General features: G+C 43.5%; 1 protein-coding gene across 4 annotated transcripts in view; it reads right to left on the bottom strand.

Annotated features, from left to right (window-relative positions):
- METAP1D (methionyl aminopeptidase type 1D, mitochondrial) overlaps nucleotides 1-11,810 on the bottom strand; it is a 56,862-nt gene extending 45,052 nt beyond the window's left edge. For 2 of the 4 annotated variants that reach the window (XM_038751300.1, XM_038751299.1), the window contains exon 1: nucleotides 11,757-11,799. In XM_038751300.1, coding sequence (XP_038607228.1) covers nucleotides 11,757-11,796 — 40 coding nt within the window. In that variant the 5' untranslated portion in view covers nucleotides 11,797-11,799. Of the gene's footprint in view, nucleotides 1-11,756 lie in introns of all 4 variants that reach the window. The other 2 variants (XM_038751302.1, XM_038751301.1) reach the window with 2 other exon arrangements.
- Nucleotides 11,811-14,865: the final 3,055 nt, after the last annotated feature.

Genomic DNA, 14,865 nt, shown 5'->3' with positions numbered 1-14,865 from the left:
CCCCATTTTATAGAAGGTAACTGAGGCAGGGGAGATTAAGTGATTTGCCTAAGGTAATACAGTGAGTCCATGATGTAGCCAACTCTGTAACCCCGGGCCACAGATTCTTAGCCCACTGAGTGCTCTGTCACTATAGCACACGTGAAAATTGAATTAGAAAACTCTGAAATTAAGTTTAATATAAATCCATTACTTCTGACTGTTTTATAGCAAGCCCATGCTTTGCTTATAACCTTATCAAGGCAAACCTACAACTCTAGCTAGTATAGGGGAAAAATCATAAATGCATACAAAAACAAACTAAAAATAAATCACCCAGGAAATGCAATTACGTTTAATTACATTGAATGCTAATACTTCTCTTGCAATCATAAAAACAAATGTTTAAAATATTTTCTAATGAAAGAGCCACCAGGAGAATATTATGCAGCTAATAGTAATGTATTTGTTTAATATTTGACTATTATGTCATTACTCTAAATCAAGTATGACCCAGATTAAAAAATAATAACCTGCATAGAAAAGAGTATTTCAATTTATCTTAACATTTTCCATTCATTTCAGCAAAGGCAAGGACATTTCTAAATACCATCGTAGTATGTCATGTAATGTATAAAGATGCTCCTTTGTTCTTGCTTTATTTAATAATTGCTGTCATTTTTACAAGCAGCAATTGCAAGATGTCCAATAAGTTCTTCTATTCTGTGTTCCAACTGCTGCCACCATTTTTGGTTTGATTTTAAAATAATCTTTCACATCATTTACCAATACTCCCACAGAATGGCAGTATGGAGTTGATGGGATTATACCTGGAGTTATATAGAAATCTCCAGGTATATGGAGACACTGCAATAATAGCATAGAAAATAATACAGCGAGAATAAAGGCCAAACAACTTTTTTATTTCAACCTCCTGCGAATCCACCTTTGGTAAAACACCCCACACCAGGCATCAAAATCATCACACAGATCTTTTGATTCCTTCTGAGGGAGGATGAGGGGGGAATGAGTGAGAGAGAGAGAGAGAGAGATTCAGGGGAAGGAAGAAGAGGGGAGGAGAGAGACGGGTAAGATCACGTTTATCAGTCACAATACTTCATCTGGGCCTTGGTCCAGGTAGTCTGCTTGTCTGCATTTGATGAAATTTAGGTGCCATCAGGTAACAGTAGGGGTCAGGGAATTTGCCAGAAATGTGTAACTTAAAACGAAAAAATGAAATTAAAATACTACTTTAGCCAGATGATTTCTTTCTGCAGGATGCAATAACCTGCAAACTACAGAGGATACAGTGTATAGATAATTCCTCGTGTGTTACTGGTTTCTTTTTCTCTGGGAGATAGAAAATATTTAGGCCAGAAAGTGTATGTAAACATTTGCAGCATTTCAGTACTTCAGTGTACCAACTTCCAACTGGCAACAGTTATGTTGCTAACTTGTACTTCCCAAGCGCTTAGTACAGTGCTCTGCACACAGTAAGCACTCAATAAATACGATTGATTGATTGATTGTTCCAGAAGAACCTGCTTATTTTCCCCTTCCCTTACATTATGCTTTGCATGTGGATTTGGGATTGCTAAGGGGACGTATTGACAGTTCAAAAAACTTAACATGCATTCATTCATTCATTCAGTCATATTTATTGAACTCTTACTTGCGCAAAGCACTGTACTAAGAGTTTGGCTAACACCTTCCATGAATCTTCAGGGAAGAAAAGAGAACAGCAGTGGTACAAGTGCTTTGTCCAACATACTTCGGCTCTCACCCACCATTCTGATGACACGATCATTTTTCAGTCTATCCCCTTGCACTAAAAATAACTTTTCACTTAAAAGTACCTCTGGGTAAACACCCCACAGGAACTGACAGTCATCAAAAGGATCACACAGCTCCAGGTTTTGAGAAATGCAAGAAAAATCATTCATTGTTGTACAGCTTTGAAAACAATTTAGACTGCTATGCATAATAATAATCATCACTCAGTTTGTTCTGCAGCTGACATTAATATTGACTTCTACGAGAACACACATTGAAACTTGAGCTCTTTCTTTGAATTTACTTCTGAAAACGTTAGAAAAGATGATTTGCTGTCCAACGATACATGCAGATTTTTCCTTTCCCATCTCCCTTCACCTTTGAAATGCCACTGCCACTTCCAGTTCAGATGACCACAAGCCCGGCTAGACCAGAGACTTGGAAGGAGAAGCATTATAGCTGGCATATTCTTAAGCTTGCTTTTGAAAGGATTAAGTTCATAGAGTTAAAAGGGCCCAAACATTATTAGGGAAGTCAACCAAATGAATGCAAGGTTCAAATTTTCTTATGTGATTTTAGTTCTGGATATTCATCCAGTTATAAAGATCACCTTCCAGAATAAATTACAGAAGTACAGTACAAAGGAGAAAATGTCAGAATAACGTGAATGTTCGTTGCTGTGAGGGGCAAGGGAACCAATGATAATAAATACACATAACAACAATGACTACTTGGAATTTTCTCCCACTCTCTCCATCTCATGGGGAAAGAAGGATGAAGAAAGAGGAGGAGGAGGTGGAGAAGAAGAAGCAGGGGGAGAAAGAAGAGGACAAGGAGGAAGAGAAGGAAGAAGAAAAGGAGGAGGAGAAGGAGGGGAGGAAGTTAACCTGATTCTCACTACTCTACTCCCCAGATTCTCCTCCTACCACTCTTATTATTCCTTCCCAGTCTCATTTGCTGGCTCCTCTCCCATCTCCCACCCCCTCATAGTGGATGTTCTGCAAGGCTCTGTTCTGGGTCCCCTTCTCCTCTCACTGTGTGCCCACTCTTCCGCTCACATGGCTTTAGCTACCACTTCTATGCTGATAATTCCCAAATCTCTCTAACCCTGACCTCCCATTTAACCTGCAATCCTTTATCTTCATTTGCCAAGGGCATCCCAAACTTAACATGTCTAAAACCAAACTACTCACCTTCCCTCCTAAATCTACTTATTCGCCTCCTAACTTTTCTATCTCAGACACTACCACCACCATCTTCCTTGTCTCAGAAACCCATAACTTCAGGTCACGCTCTACTCCTGGTTCTTCAACTCTTACATTCAATTTACGGCCAAATCCTGCATGTTCTTCCTACACAACACCTTCCGGATCTGCTTTTTCCTCTCCACCCTCTCTATGGGGCACAGGCCTGGGAGTCAGAAGGTCATAGGTTCTAATCCCGGCTCCACCACTTGTCTGCTGTGTGACCAAGGGCAAGTCACTTCACTTCTCTGTGCCTCAGTTACCTCATCTGTAAAATGGGGATCAAGACTGTGAGTCCCACAAGTCCAACCTGATTTGCTTGTATATACCTCAGCACTTAGTACAGTGCCTGGCACACAGGAAGCACTTAATAAATACCATCATTATTATTATTATTGTTATCATACTGCAACTAGATTATCACAGCCTCCTTGCTGGTATTCCTGGTTCCTGCCTCTCTATTCCCCAGTCTGTATATAATAAGCTGCTGCATGAAGGATTGTTTAGAACAAGTCTCTCAGTTCTTCTGGCTCCCAGTGTCCCTCTTCATTAGCTAAGATCTTGCTACAAGTAGTTTCATGGTTCTCCACACACCCCACAAGCGCTTAGTACAGTGCTCTGCACACAGTAAGAGCTCAATAAATACAATTGAATGAATGAATCATACATAACTGTGCTCTTCACTCACTACTCCTCACCCCACTCTCTTTATTCCTCCATAACTAACTTTCTAATTGTACCTCGCTCATGCTGTTTCACTAATTTGGAACTCTCTCCTTCCCAGATTCGACAGATCTCAGCCCTCCTGAAAGCCCACCTCCTTCAGCATGCCTTCCCTGATTAATTCCCGGCATCCCAAGTCACATGAACCTATTAGTTATCTCTAGCACTTACAAACTCATGTATACTCAAGCTCAGTACTTAAGTACATATGGTTATTCAATTGTACGTTAAATACATATTTTTAATTTATCTGATCTGTAGATACATTTACATCTGCTTCCCTCAGAGTTTGTGGGCAGGACATGGGTTGTTTCCACTTTTTAGTGCTTCCCAAATGCTTAGTACATTGCAATGCACCCTGTGGATGCTCAATAAATGTCATTTCACTGCTGCTGCTGCTACTTCTACTATTATGCTGAGAAGCAGCGTGGCTCAGTGGCAAGAGCTCGGGCTTGGGAGTCAGAGGTCATGAGTTCTAATCCCGGCTCCTCCACTTGTGAGCTGTGTGACTTTGGGCAAGTTACTTAACTTCTCTGTGCCTGTTACCTCATCTGGGGATAAATAAAATGGGGATTAAGATTGTGAGCCCCACGTGGGACAACCTGATCACCTTGTATCCTCCCCAGCGCTTAGAACAGCACTTTGCACATAGTAAGCGCTTAAATGCCATTATTATTATTACTATTAATACTACATTTTGCTAGTCAAAAATAACTTCTATGAAGAGTCTGATACTTCTGTTTTCAAAGCATTTTCTACATACAAAAATATATATTTACACATTACAGACTCCTACAACAGGCTCATGTGAATATTCAAATGATGACTGCTGAGTTGCTTTGGGTATTCAAGAATGGGAAAACACTGGAATATAGGGCAGGCTGACCAAAATAGTATTAATGGTAAAAGTCAAGCTCAAACTTTTGCCTTCAAGTCAAACCATCTCTAAAAAAAATATTAAGGGACAAATTCTTGTGCTCCATTTTTGTGAATTAAGCTAGCAAATATTTATTTTAAATTATTTACAATGGTTTTCCTCCTCCAACAAAGGATTCTGTGGTGGTTTATATTGATCATAGCAAATTACTTGATGATAGATTATGTTCATGGCATATAAAATAAATAGAAGAGTTAAGATTCTAATTAATATTAAGTTACCAAACAAACATTTATTTTGGGAACTAAAGATCTGATCTAAAATTAGGGATTTGATTTGACAAACCTCACTGGAGTTATTCTTTCTTCTTCAACTGTATTCATTCATTCAATCATATTTATTGAGCACTTAATGTTACTAAACACTTGAGAGAGTAAAATTTAACATAATATAATATTCTTTAGAGTGACTGATCAAGATTCAGGTAGGACCGCTATGCATGCAAGGAAGAGATTAATGTATGCAATGAGAATCTCATTCAATATTCTGAGGAACTATTAAGAGCCTAATGATTAAAGCTACAACTCATTAAGAGAACACTCTTAAAAAATAAGTCTGATCCTTATTGAGTCAAGTGTTAATTTTATAAAAATTTAGTTTAAAAAAAAACTCACCACCAACTTTAAGCAGGATTTCCTTTACAATGGATTGTGGATTCATTACAGTTTATGCCTACAGATCTACTGAGTGTCACTGAAAAAACACAGTTAAATTTATAAGGTTTTACTTTGATGATTTCATTCACCACTTACATGATGTAAGGTATCACCTGCTTCCTCAGCACTCCACACACATTCTCCCTGCTGGGTCATTTACCTATGTGTCTGAATGCACAATTCTGGGCAACGGACTGAACAATAGACACTCAGAACACTAGTGTAGGAAAACAAAAAACAGAAATGGGGGCGGCTGACAGCTCTATTTTAAAGAGTTGCCAGTTTTGTTTTGTTTATGTTTTGGGTGGGGGGGAGTTTATCCTTTCCATTACAGGTCTTATCCTGTTTGATCTTTCAGCAAAGTCATCATCTGTTTTTGACATCTTATTGATGGCAATGAAAAAGCATATGATGTCTTAAATTCAAAATAAAAATAATACATCAATTGGATGTCAGAGAAAAAACCTAGGATGTGAGTTATATACTTAAAGAATCATAGCCTGCAAGGGGACCTTAAGAATATATTACTCTAATCAATGGTTTTTAATGATGGCTTACTGTATGCAGAACACTGCCCTAAGCACTTGAGAGAGTACAATACAATGGAGTTGGTAGACACAATCCCTGTCCACAAGGAGCCCACAGTTAAAGAGGGGGAGACAGACATTGAAAGCCATCGCAGATACGGGAAATGGCAGGGCATAAGGACATGCAGGTATAGATACTTTTGGTTATCAATATCAAGATATCTATCTACTACATGGTTGTTTTTAATCAAAATGGTTTGGCTCTTTTTCCTAACCCTGGAAACATTTGAAAACCTGCACTGAAAAAAAAATCTTTCCTTTCTTAAGCATATTCCTATTTTTCTCCCAACACCATTCTTATTAAACGTTTCACAGGAATATGCATGAAAACAGAAGCTTTATTTCATCTTGTCCCACTGTTTATTCTTCACCCAATGTCATAATTACAATGGCACAAACAAAAGATTAAGAGACATCTGAAATAGATGTGTGTGCACCTCCCTGCTTCACTGACTTTCCATCCCTTTCAGGTCTTAGCAGAAAACAGTTCTCCTTTGTTTCCACCTCCTAATTTTTTCCCCATTTCCTAGCTTTGTAAATGTACCAAGCGCTGGAAACCGTTCCAGGATTTCTGAGGAAGGAGACAAGACAAAGGTGTAATGTTTTCCCCAAAGTGGCCTGAAAATGTCACAACCAAAAAGGTAGATGTTTTCTGGTGAAAAAAAAGATAGTTTTCATGTAAATAACAACAGCAGCATTAGAGTTTACTTAATGAATTCTTAGCTGTTGAATTTTTAGTCTCCCAGCAACCACCACCATCTATCGTAAAAAGGGATGATACCACATAAGCTATTATTATTTAGGTGTGCTGGCAAGATGGTTGGCTCATAAAGCAGTCAGTATCAGGGTCCTCTGACATCACATGGGTCATTGCTGGGATGGCAGCATTACATCATGATGGCCTACAGATGTCCAGCTGAACCTAAACCAATCAATTGTATTTATTGAGCGCTTACTGTGTGCAGAGCACTGTACTAAGCGCTTGGGAAGTACAAGTCGGCAACACATAGAGACAGTCCCTACCCAACAGCGGGTTCACAGCCTAAAGCATTCCTGCTGGTCGATCACCTCTCCCCAGCCGCTTCAGGGACTTGTACTCCCCTCCCATGGCCCTGGTAAAAATAAATACCATATTCAACCCAGCCTCAGCCCCACAGCATTTATGTACCTCTTTGTCATCATTATTATTATTAATTCATTCAATCACATTTATTGAGCGCTAACTGTGTGCAGAGCATCTAACTCCCACTCTAGACTGTTAGCTGCTTATGGGAATGGAACATATCAACCAACTCTGTTGTATTGTACAATCCCAAGTGCTTTGTTAAGGGCTTTGCACATAGTAAGCACTCAATAAATACCATTAATTGATGGACTGATATGGGGCATCAGAGAATGTTAGAAAACCACCATTTCGGATCTCTCCAGCCCCAACTGGAAACTCGTAGCTATGGGTTTTAATCCTGGCTTTATCACTTGTCTGTTGTGTGACCCTGGGCAAGTCACTTCACTTCTCTGTGCCTCAGTTACCTCATCTGTAAAATGGGAATCAAGACTGTGAGCCCCATGTGGGACAGGGACTGTGTCCAACTTGATTACCTTGTATCTACCCCCGCGCTTAGAACAGGGCCTGGCACATAGTAAGCGCTTGACAAATGCTATCGTTATTATTATTATTCTCGCTGCGTCAGTTGCCTCATCGGTAAAATGGGGTTTAATCCTACTCCCTCCTATTTGTCCAACCTGATTTACCTTCTCTACCACAGTACTTGGCACATACTAAGTGCTTAACAAGTACTATCATTAATAATAATAATGGCATTGGTTAAGTGCTTTCTATGTGTGAAGCACTGTTCTAAGTGCTGGGGGGGGGGGGAATACAAGGTGATTAGGTTGTCCCACTTAGGGCTCACAGTCTTAATCCCCATTTTACAGATGAGGTAACTGAGGCCCAGAGAAGTTAAGTGACTTGCCCAAAGTCACAAAGTTGACAAGTGGCAGAGCCAGGATTAGAACCCATGACCTCTGACTCCCAAGCCCAGGCTCTTTCCACTGAGCCAAGATGCTTCTCATTTTATTATCACAATATCATTTTACAGATGAAGAAGCTGGGGCCCAAAGAAATTACGATTAGCCCAGGGTCACCCAGAGGGCAGGCGGCGGGATTAGAACCCAGGTCCTCAGATGCCCAAACCCGTGCTCTTTCTACAGGGCAACACCAAGTTTCACAAGGTCGGCCCATCAGTGCCGGTGGGTACCACACTCTAATTCCTACCTCCTTCCCTTCCTCACAGCACTTGTACATACTTGTACAGATTTATTGCTCTATTTATTTTACTTTTACATATTTGCCACTCTATTTACTTTGCTAATGATGTGCATATAGCTATAATTCCATTTATTCTGACGGTTTTGACACCTGTCTACATGTTCTGTTTTGTTGTCTGTCTCCCCCTTCTAGACTCTGAGCCCCTTCTGGGGTAGGGACCATCTCTATATGTTACCGACTTGTACTTCCCAAGCGTCTAGTCCAGTGCTCAGCACACAGTAAGCACTCAATAAATACGGTTGAATGAATGAATAATTCCTTGGGGAAAACGGCTCCTAGTCCTCGAGGCCAGCATGGGGCCGGGGCCTATAGAGAAGCAGTGTGGCTTGGTGGAAAGATCCTGGGCTTTGGAGTCAGAGGTCATGGGTTCAAATCCCGGCTCTGCCAATTGTCAGCTGTGTGACTTTAGGCAAGTCACAACTTCTCTGTGCCTCAGTTACCTCATCTGTTTCATAACCTGTCTTGAGCCCAAGGTAACATAGTCAATGTCACCAAGTAATTTCAGTCCTGCCTTCATTCATTCAATCGTATTTATCGAGCACTTACCGTGTGCAAAACACTGTACCAAGCACTTGGGAAGTACAAGTTGGCAACATATGGAGACGGTCCCTACCCAATAACGGGCTCACAGTCTAGAAGGGGGCGAGAGACAACAAAACAAAATATGTGGACAGGTGTCAAGTCATCAGAATAAACAGAAGTAAAGCTAGATGCACATCAATAACAAAAATTAATAGAATAGTAAATATGTACAAGTAAAATAATATATACAGTGCAGTGGGGAGGGGAAGGAGGTAGGGCGGGGGGATGGGGAGGAGAGGAAAAAGGGGGCTTAGTCTGGGAAGGCCTCCTGGAGGAGGTGAGCTCTCAGTAGGGCTTTGAAGGGAGGAAGAGAGCTAGCTTGGTGGATGTGCGGAGGGAGGGCATTCCAGGCCAGGGGGAGGACGTGGGCCGGGAGTCGACGGTGGGACAGGTGAGAAGGAGGCACAGTGAGGAGATTAGTGACAGAGGAGCGAAGGATGCGGACTGGGCAGTAGAAGGAGAGAAGGGAGGTGAGGTAGGAGGGGGCGAGGTGATGGACAGCCTTAAGAATCCGCCGGCTTGAGACAGCTGGGAGGGAGAGAAGTTTTCAGTGACCCACTGGAAGGAAGAAGGCAAACGAGAGTTAAGGCCTTCTGACAGCAACAGTGCTCTGCTCACAGTAAGTGCTCAATAAATACGATTGAATGAATGAATAAAATGGGTTTAATAATAACAATAACGGCATTTATTAAGCGCTTACTATGTGCAAAGCACTGTTCTAAGCACTGGGGAGGTTACAAGGTGATCAGGTTGTCCCACGGGGGAGCTCACAGTCTTAATCCCCATTTTACAGGTGAGGTCACTGAGGCGCAGAGAAGTTAAGTGACTTGCCCAAAGTCACACAGCTGTCAATTGGCGGGGCCGGGATTTGAACCCATGACCTCTGACTCCAAAGCCCACTGAGTCATGCTGCTTCTCTGACTGTGAGCCCCCCATGGGACAACCTGATCACCTTGTAACCCCGCATGTGTTTTAAACAGTGCTTTGCACATAGTAAACGATTAGTAAATGCCATTATTATTATTTGGGGTCGACTCTGTGGGGGCCATGGAGTCTGCTGGGTTCTGGGCCCGGCCTTGGTGCCCGGATGGTGGGGCTCCTGGGGCCCAACGGCTTCCTGTTCCCCTGAGTCCCTGACAGAATGGGGCGAAGTAAGGGGGCGAAGCAGTCCCCTGGCTCGACCAAAAACTGTGGTTCAGTGGCAAGAGCCCGGGCTTTTCATTCATTCAATCGTATTTATTGAGCGCTTACTGTGTGCAGAGCACTGTACTAAGCGCTTGGGAAGTCCAAGTTGGCAACATAGAGAGGTGGTCCCTACCCAACAGCAGGCTCACAGTCTAGAATCAATCATATTTATTGAGTGCTTACTGTGTGCAGAGCACTGTACAAAGCGCTTGGGAAGTACAAGTTGGCAACATATACAGTCCCTACCCAACAGCGGTCTCACAATCTAGAAGGGGGAGACAGAGAACAAACCCAAACATGCTAACAAAATAAAATAAATAGAATAGATATGTACAAGTAAAATAAATAGAGTAATAAATATGTCCAAACATATATACATATATACAGGTGCTGTGGGGAAGGGAAGGAGGTAAGATGGGGGGGATGGAGAGGGGGACGAGGGGGAGAGGAAGGAATGGGCTCAGTCTGGGAAGGCCTCCCGGAGGAGGTGCTTTCCGCTGGTGGCTTCCGGGAGTGCACCCCCTTAGGGACCTGGTTTATGTTGCGGGGTGGGTCTGCTCCCCTCCGCTTCTGGCTACTGGAAATGTGGCCTCTTAGCCAAGCAGAAAGGGCAGCAGACCTGGGATTCAGAGAACCTGCTTTCTAACCTCCTGCCACTTGCCTGCTGAGACCTTGGACAAGTCCTTTCACTTCTCTACGCCTCAGTTTTCTCATCTGCAAAATGTGGACTCAATACCCATTCTCCCTACCCCACAGACTGTGAGTCCCCCGTAGGATGGGGCCGCCATCCAATCTGATTGCCTTGCCTATACCCCAACGCTCAGTACAGTGGCTGACAGTCAGGCCACCACAACCCTCCAGCGTTTAGAACAGTGTTTTGCACATAGTAAGCACTTAACAAATGCCATAAAAAAAAAAAGCCTCAATCACCACTTCCCTAGACCTCAGCTTCCTCCTCTGCAAAAGGGTGATTCGATTCCTGTTCTCCCTCGACTAGGAGCTCTTTATAATAATAATGATAATTTTGGTATTTTCAATCAATCAATCAATGGTATTCACTGAGCGCTTACTGTGTGCAGAGCACTGTACTAAGCGCTTGGGAAGTACAAGTTGGCAACATATAGAGACAGTCCCTACCCAACAGTGGGCTCACAGTCTAAAAGGGGGAGACAGAGAACAAAACCAAACATACTAACAAAATAAAATAAATAGATCTATACAAGTAAAATAAATAGAGTAATAAATATGTACATATATACATATATACAGGTGCTGTGGGGAAGGGAAGGAGGTAAGATGGGGGGATGGAGAGGGGGACGACGGGGAAAGGAAGGAAGGGGCTCAGTGTGGGAAGGCCTCCTGGAGGAGGTGAGCTCTCAGTAGGGCCTTGAAGGGAGGAAGAGAGCTAGCTTGGCGGATGGGCAGAGGGAGGGCATTCCAGGTATTTGTTAAGCGCTAGAAGGGGGAGACAGACCGCAAAACAAATTAACAAAAGGGAGCCAGAGGTCGTGGGTTCGAATCCCAGCTCCGCCGCCTGTCAGCTGTGGGACCACGGGCAAGTCACTTCACTGGGCCTCGGTTACCTCCTCTGGAAAGCGGGGGTGAAGACTGGGAGCCCCACGGGGGACAACCTGATCACCCCCCCCAGCGCTTAGCACAGTGCTTCGCACATAATAAGCGCGTAACACATATCATTTTATTATTTCCACCAAGCAGGAGGGAGGGAGGGAGGGCGTGTGACCGGCCCCAAGGAGCTCCTACCTCGGCTGAAGATCAGGAGGCCAGTCCTGGGCGCCGACATCTTGGCGAAGCGTATCACGTGTGCCCCCAAGTTTTCTTTCATTCATTTATTCGATCGTAAGTTCATTCATTCATTCGTTCAATCAATCAATCAATCGTATTTATTGAGCGCTTACTGTGTGCAGAGCACTGTGCTAAGCGCTTCATTCAGTCAATCGTGTCTATTGAGCGCTTACTGTGTGCAGAGCGCTGTGCTAAGCGCTTGGGAAGTCCAAGTTGGCAACATATAGAGACGGTCCCTACCCAACAATCAATCAATCAATCGTATTTATTGAGCGCTTACTGTGTGTGTGCAGAGCACTGGACTAAGCGCTTGGGAAGTACAAGTCGGCAACATACAGAGACGGTCCCTACCCAACAGTGGGCTCACAGTCTAGAAGGGGGAGACAGAGAACAAACCCGAACATATTAACAAAATAAAATAAATAGAATAGATATGTCCAAGTAAAATAAATAAATAAATCATCATCATCATCAATCGTATTTATTGAGCGCTTACTATGTGCAGAGCACTGTACAAAGCGCTTGGGAAGTACAAATTGGCAACATATAGAGACAGTCCCTACCCAACAGTGGGCTCACAGTCTAGAAGGGGGAGACAGAGAACAAACTCAAACATATTAACAAAATAAAATAAATAGAATAGATATGTACAAGTAAAATAAATAAATAAATAGAGCAATAAATATGTACAAACATATGTACATATATACAGGTGCTGTGGGGAAGGGAAGGAGGTAAGATGGGGGGGATGGAGAAGGGGACGAGGGGCTCAGTCTGGGAAGGCCTCCTGGAGGAGGTGAGCTCTCAGTAGGGCCTTGGCAACATCTAGAGACGGTCCCTACCCAACAGCGGGCTCACAGTCTAGAAGGGGGACACAGACAACAACGCAGAACATATTAACAAAATAAAATAAATAGAATAAATATGTACAAATAAAATAGAGTAATAAATACGTACAAACGGGTGCTGTGGGGAGGGGAAGGAGGTAAGGCGGGGGGGGGATGGGGAGGGGGAGGAGGGGGAGAGGAAGGAGGGGATTCAATCATTCATTAGTCATTCAATCATTCATGAGTCAATCAATCAATCAATCGTATTTATTGAGCGCTTCCTGTATGCAGAGCACTGGACTAAGCGCTTGGGAAGTACAAGTTGGCAACATATAGAGACGGTCCCTACCCAGCAGCGGGCTCACAGTCTAGAAGGGGGAGACAGACAACACAGACCATATTAACAAAATAAAATAAATAGAATAAATACGTACAAATAAAATAGAGCAATAAATACGTACAAACGGGTGCCGTGGGGAGGGGAAGGAGGTAAGGCGGGGGGGGGGGGGGATGGGGATGGGGAGGAGGGGGAGAGGAAGGAGGGGATTCAATCATTCATTAGTCATTCATGAATCATTCATTCAATCGTATTTATTGAGCGCCTACTGTGTGCAGAGCACCGGACTAAGCGCTTGGGAAGTACAAGTCGGCAACAGATAGAGACGGTCCCTACCCCACAACGGGCTCACGGTCTAGAAGGGGGAGGACAGCAAAACAAAACATGTGGACAGGTGTCAAATCCGTCAGAATCGTATTTATTGAGCGCTTACTGTGGGCAGGGCACTGCGCTAGGCGCTTGGAAAGTATAATTCGGCAACAGAGTGAGACAATCCCGACCCCACAACGGGCTCACGGCCTAGCTCAGCGCTTAGAACAGTGCTTTGCACGTAGTAAGCACTTAACCAAGAGCACGGGCTTTGGAGTCAGAGGTCATGGGTTCAAATCCCAGCTCCGCCAATTGTCAGCTGTGTGACTTTGGGCAAGTCACTTAACTTCTCTGGGCCTGTTACCTCATCTGTAAAATGGGGATTAAGACTGTGAGCCCCTCGTGAGACAACTTGATCATCTTGTAACCTCCCCAGCGCTTAGAAAGGTGCTTTGCACATAGTAAGTGCTTAATAAATGCCATTATTATTATTAGAAGGGGGAAGTTCTGCTCCATGTCCCCACTCTCATCCCCAACTCCAACGACCCAACGCCACCACGTGAGCAGGCCGGCAGGATTTTTAGCATCAACCTTTCGATGCATGGGAAAGCCAAGCTGGCAAAAGGTTGGGAGAAAAGAAAACCCACGATCCGAGTCGAAAAGTCACCAAATTGGGCAGCTTCGGTCAAACGGTTTCCCCTGATGCGGCGGCAGCAACAGCAGCAGGGAAAAGCCCACCGCGAAATTCATTCAATCGTATTTATTGAGCGCTTACTGTATGCAGAGCACTGTACTAAGCGCTTGGAAAGTACAATTCGGCAACAGATAGAGGCAATCCCGACCCAACAACGGGCTCATGGTCTAGACGAGGGGAGACAGACAACAGAACAAGTAGCCAAGTGTCAATACCATCAAAATTGATAAATAGAATTATAGATATACAGAATTACAGATATATACACACACCTGACACCTGTCTACATGTTTTGTTTTGTTGTCTGTCTCCCCCTTCTAGACTGTGAGCCCATTGTCGGGTAGGGACCGTCTCTATATGTTGCCGACTTGTACTTCCCAAGCGCTTAGTCCAGTGCTCTGCACACAGTAAGCGCTCAATAAATATGATTGAATGAATGAGAGCCTGTGTCCAACCTGATTTGCTTGTATCCACCATAGTGCTTGGCTCATAGTAAGCTCTTAATATTTATTACTCTATTTGATTTGTACATATTTATTTTATTTTGTTAATATGTTTTGTTTTGTTCTCTGTCTCCCCCTTCTAGACTGTGAGCCCACTGTTGGGTAGGGACCGTCTCTATTGCCAACTTGTACTTCCCAAGCGTTTAGTACAGTGCTCTGCACACAGTAAGGGCTCAATAAATATGATTGAATGAATGAGTAATAAATATGTACAAATATACACAAGTGCTGTGGGGAGGGAGTGGGGGCTATGGCGAAGGGAGGAGAAGCAAAGGGACTCAGTCTGGGAAGGCCTCCTGGAGGAGGTGAGCTCTCAGTAGGGCTTTGAAGGGAGGAAGAGGGCTAGTTTGGCGGATGTGTGGAGGGAGGGCATTCCAGGCCAGGGGGATGACGTGGG

This window comes from Tachyglossus aculeatus, chromosome 9 (assembly GCF_015852505.1).
Source record: "Tachyglossus aculeatus isolate mTacAcu1 chromosome 9, mTacAcu1.pri, whole genome shotgun sequence".
Classification (NCBI taxonomy): domain Eukaryota; kingdom Metazoa; phylum Chordata; class Mammalia; order Monotremata; family Tachyglossidae; genus Tachyglossus; species Tachyglossus aculeatus.
This window is presented reverse-complemented; position numbering and strand designations above follow the sequence as displayed.